General features: G+C 38.7%; 1 protein-coding gene across 2 annotated transcripts; it reads right to left on the bottom strand.

Moving 5' to 3' along the window:
* Positions 1-1230: 1230 nt before the first annotated feature.
* LOC132165579 (pentatricopeptide repeat-containing protein DOT4, chloroplastic-like) lies at positions 1231-4698 on the bottom strand. Of its 2 annotated transcripts, XM_059576216.1 has the most exons (3): positions 2358-4698; positions 1740-1823; positions 1231-1601 (listed from the first exon to the last, which is right to left on the bottom strand). In XM_059576216.1, the coding sequence occupies exon 1, from the start codon at positions 4696-4698 to the stop codon at positions 2998-3000; it is 1701 nt and encodes a 566-aa protein (XP_059432199.1). In that variant the 3' UTR covers positions 1231-1601; positions 1740-1823; positions 2358-2997. The 2 variants fall into 2 exon arrangements, with proteins under 2 accessions (XP_059432199.1, XP_059432192.1); XM_059576209.1 differs by having other exon boundaries at positions 1231-1823.
* Positions 4699-5163: the final 465 nt, after the last annotated feature.

Below are 5163 nucleotides of genomic sequence, written 5' to 3'. Positions count from 1 at the left end.
CCTCTGAGAGAGAAAACTTTTGAAATATCACATGAAACAAACCAACTACAGTATAACTGAGGTACTAATTTTAATTCTGCTGTGATATTTTATTTAAGTGAAGGACTGGGCAGCAACTAGGGAAGCCTTATATTCTGCTTTGAATTAGCTTACATCAGTCATAGAGTTAAGAACCAGTTCCTGCTTGCTTTCTGGACAAGTTTCTGAGTGAGAACACTTATTATTATTGGGACTTGTATAATCCCTAGACACGGGCCAGAGCAAAAAGCAAAGAACCCTTAGAACCTACTTAAAGGTCAGAAACTTCAACAACAATTAATCAGATAAATTACACATATGATGATAGGATTAAATAAAGAAACACAGTTGTGTATGAAAAGAAAATTATTTTAAGAAATAATTCCAGGGGCCTGTGATTAAGAGTTTTTGATACGATCTTACCTACTACAACCAAATCTGATTCTAAGCCTTAAAAGGAAGACCCAAGTGACATGGTGGATAATGATTTAGCTTTTGGATTATTAGAGTTTTTGAAACCAACTTCAAGGCCCATGCTGTCCACTTTAGAAAATGACTTACCGACACTGGGTGCACATCTGACATGTCACATGTGTGTGGACCCTGGTGGTTATAGTTCATCATCTCCGACAATAAGAGTTATTTTAGCTACTTAAAAACTTATCTCTTTTATTTTACCTATTCATTTCTCAAGACAAACTCTAGGAGTTGACAAGCTATTCTCTTTAAATAATATATATATATATTTTTAATAAAAAGAAAGAGAAAAGAGAAAGAGGAGAGAAAATAATAAATAAAAATCCTATAAATTGCTACGGTAAACTTTCATATTTGAAAGTTCACTGTAACAAATTGTTGAAAGATTTTCATTTTAAAAGGTGTACTGAAGGATGAAAACAACACATAATAGCTAAATTTAACTTAAACAACTATTTGAAGGCTCTGCTGGAGATGCTTAAGTAGAGTGGTTTTGTTACTTGATTAAAGATATGCTTTCTTCTACTCCTGTGGTAATGAACATGTGGAATTTAGTTAATGTGGCCATATTCTTTGGATTCGTCTGGTAAAGCTTCAGCTTTTAGTCTTTTGTTTTCTTTTCTCAAAACAAAAATATTAACAATCAACCCAAACACAACAAACAAAAACAACTTTTAAGTTTATGTCACTGACACAATACTTTTTCAAGCCAAACACAGAAAGCACCCCATAAAATGCATTGCAAACAAAGCCTCTAATTCTTGCTCAGACAAAAGTTCTTACAACATTTGAGATCAATTCCTGAGCAGAGCAGTACATGTCATATCCAAACAGCCCACTTTAAACACTGATTACGTCCATTATAAAAGAAACATTTTCCTAAATTACCCATATTAGCTAGCTATCACAAAGGTATATTGCAGGAGGGTTGTAACATATGAAACTTGAAGGTAAGCAACACTGGAAAGGTCACAAGGCTTCATACAGCAACCATACACTGCAATTATACACTACATGAATTCTTTGTAGTCATTGCAAAGAACATGACAATTATGAACGTTATACCAACAAATGCCTGCATTGCGAGTGTTGCTTCCATTGCTGGTCTGCAAGCCAGCACGATGGGCACCGGAATGAAGTATGATTAGTGCGTCGATTAGAAGAGCAACAAAAATAAGAATGAAAGAAATGGTTGCAGAAAGCAAAAGGAGGGTGAGGCTAGAGAAGCTTAGCAAACCACTAACTTGTAGGGAGTTGAGGAACAAGATAAAGAAAGCCCAGATGTAGTTCCAGTTGGAGGCAAGAATATCTGATATCCTCATGAGGGCCTATACAAAAGAAAGTTTGTTAGATAGAGTAAGGACTTCCTATAGTATATATAGGGAACAAAGACTTAAATGAAGGGTGTATTATTACTGCAAATTGAAGCAGAAACAGAGAGAAGAAGGGCGGGCCTAGAAATTCATGGAAGGATCAACTTTGTGAGGCTGATGTAGGTGGGGCATAGAGGACTACCTGGATGGCTAAGATGGGCTAAATGAAGACCACTTTCAATGTATTCTGATTTTTGAGCTGAATGCACATGAAACCCAAGCACCACCTCTGGGGCACCATTTGGTAAACAGTTTGGTAAACGGTTTGGCAATGGCAAAGGCAAAGGCAAAGGCACAAAAATCTCACTTTTTCATTTTTTCAATGTATTCTGAAATTGCTATATAAATCCATTTTCCTAGTAATTCTCCTCTACATGTGGTGCTTTTGTTGTAGTCATTCGGGGGTTAGGATGCTCCACAGTGAAAGAATTTTTTTAGTTTACTAAGCCAAATATTTCTTTTAAAAAACTTTAAGAGAGATGAACTTACAGTTAGCCTAGAAGATTCCTGCAGAGTCTTCACAAGGTTGATGGTACCTTCATGACTTATCGTCAGAAATGTACTAGAACTTGTAAGAAAGAAGAATAAGTACATTGCGGGTCCACTTCTCTGGTTCATTGTATTCTGTATTTCATAGCTCTCTTGTGGATTATATGCATTCATAGCAAGCTCTTCTGAAGCCATAACTAATGAAAGCAGTCGCAGATGAATTGACATTGGGCAGCCTGCCTGGGTCCACTGCTCAAGATACTCTATCAAAACTCGTTGAAAAAGCATCACCCTTTGCCACTGATTTCAAGGCCCAATAATTATACCATCAATAGCCATTCGACTTGTACTGCACTCAAATGCAAGTAGATAAAGATTTCAATATTCTCAGTTATCTTTGTTTCATCACCGTCACTGTAGCACAGAAAATCCATTGAACGCCATCTTTGTCCCATATCCACACTGCTTTGCCCTAACTTTCTCCAATCAGTATGTAATATAGTTCAGCTATCATTCATGAACCTCCTTTGAGAAAAAAATGCTAAATTGCAATACCAAGAATATCCAAGAGAGACATCCTAAACTTTGATGAATTCCCATTTAAAACTGCTCTTGTTAAGTATTTCAAGTTACGCAATCTTCATCCAAAATCATATGGAATCCCATTAAGTAAGCTGATCCCTGGATTTTTTAACAACCCCTTCTTCTTCAGGCTTGATCTCAATGATTCAGCATCCTGAAACCTACCAACTGATGCATAAACATTTGAAAGAAGCACAACTTGATCATATCCTTCTGGATCCCGCTCACATATTTTGCTTGCTGCAAGTTCTGCAAGCCGAACATTGCCATGAAGCAGACATCCACTCAGCAAAGCTCTCCAAACATTTCGGCCCATCCCTTCCAAAAATTTTCTAGCAAACCCAATCGCATCAGGTAAGCAGCCTGCCCTTGCAAGCAAGTCAACTACACAACCATAATGCTCTTCGCTTGGTTTTATTCTATTCATTTCCACCATCTGATTGAATATCACCAGACCACCATTCACCAAACCTGCATGGCTGCAAGCACTCAAAATGCACAGGTAGGTCGCACTATCAGGATCTTCTCCACACCGCCTCATCTCATGGTAGAGGGTGATAGCAGTTTTCCCATGACCATTAATCCCATACCCATTTAAAATCGCATTCCAAGAGACTACGTCTCGAAGATAACCCATCTCCTTAAAAACATTGTGGGCAAGTTCCACCATCCCACACTTCGAGTATGTTGATATGAGACTATTCTGAACGGGTCTATAAGAGGAGAAGCCAGCTTCAAAAGTAAAACAATGGAGCTGCTGGCAGAGCTCAAAAGCAGCAAGCCCACCAGAAGCAGTTAAAGCACCAATCAACATTGTTGGATCAAGGCAAAAGTTTTCCTCTAGTCTTGCTTCAACCAAGAGATTCAAAGCTTCTCTTGGGTGTCCATTCTGTGCACAGCCCAAAATCATTGCCGTCCATGAAACCAAACTCTTTTGAGTTGTTTGATCAAATATAGTTCTCGAAGAATACAAATCACTGCACTTGGAATACATCGCAATGAGAGAGTTTGCCAGAGAGATTTCAGATCCAAATCCACAAACAACAGCTTGAGCATGGACTTGTCTCCCTCTCTTTAAATCCCTGAGGATTGCACAAGCTGAAATGAGATTTATGATGACCACAGTGTCATGACGGATCCCACTATCCCTCATTTTGCAGAAAAGCTCCAGTGCATTAGAGGCATATTCAAGGCCAATCATCAAACCCATCATTGTTGTCCAACTAATAACATCTTTGCCTTCCATCTCACCAAATATTTTAGCTGCAGCATCTAAATCTGTTAAACTTGAATACATATCAAGAATCGAATTATTGACAGATACATCAAAAACAAGTGCAAATTTAACAATTAATCCATGGATACATTCACAAAGCCTCTTTGACTCCAAAGCAATGCAACCCCTAATAAGACCTAACACCGTAGCTGCATTAGGTACCAAACCAGACTTCCGGAACTGGTTAAACAGCAAAAGTCCCTCTTCAAAGAGTTTGTTATGTACAAACCCGGCTACCACTGCATTGCACGAAATCAAACCCGGGCTCTTCAGTCCCTTAAATACTTTATAAGAGTCAATCATAGTTCCACACTTGGCATACATATCTAAGATAGCAGTGACCACTATCGTATCAGACTCTAACCCAGTTTTAACAACCAGTCCATGAACGGATTGTCCAAGCACCGAGCTTCGCAAGCCTGCAGTGCTAACAATAACACCAACCACGGTGAAAGAATTAGGATCCAAACCCAATTTCCGCATATGGGAATACAACCCCATGGATTTTCTATGGAAACCATTTTTGGCATACCCATGAATCATGATGGAATACGAAACAACGTCTTTGTCAGGCATATCGTCGAACAACTTCTCTGCATCTTCAATCCTTCCCAATTTGAAGCAATTGCTCAAGCGCTTTGAGGAGTTATACGGGTCAATGGTAGGACAAGAACGTTGGGATGAAATGGAAAAGTGTTTGAATTGCCAAAAGGCAACTGGGATTCCCTTTATCTTCATTAAGATCATAGTCCATAGAAATTGCCGGAGTGTCGAAGTATAATTAATACCACGTAGCTTTCGATTTTAGCATGTTGTAGAAATGGGTGCAAGTGCAACGTAACTCTGGTATTGGGCTTATTTGAGACTTGGGCCTTGTATTTTCTCCAACGTGTGAGATGGACCAATTTGGAGTCTCAGCCGGTCCAAAGCTCCAACCCCATCAATGTA

Source organism: Corylus avellana, chromosome ca1, assembly GCF_901000735.1.
Source record: "Corylus avellana chromosome ca1, CavTom2PMs-1.0".
Taxonomy (NCBI): Eukaryota; Viridiplantae; Streptophyta; class Magnoliopsida; order Fagales; family Betulaceae; genus Corylus; species Corylus avellana.
Note: the sequence above shows the minus strand (reverse complement) of the source record. Positions and strands in the feature narration are given on the sequence as shown.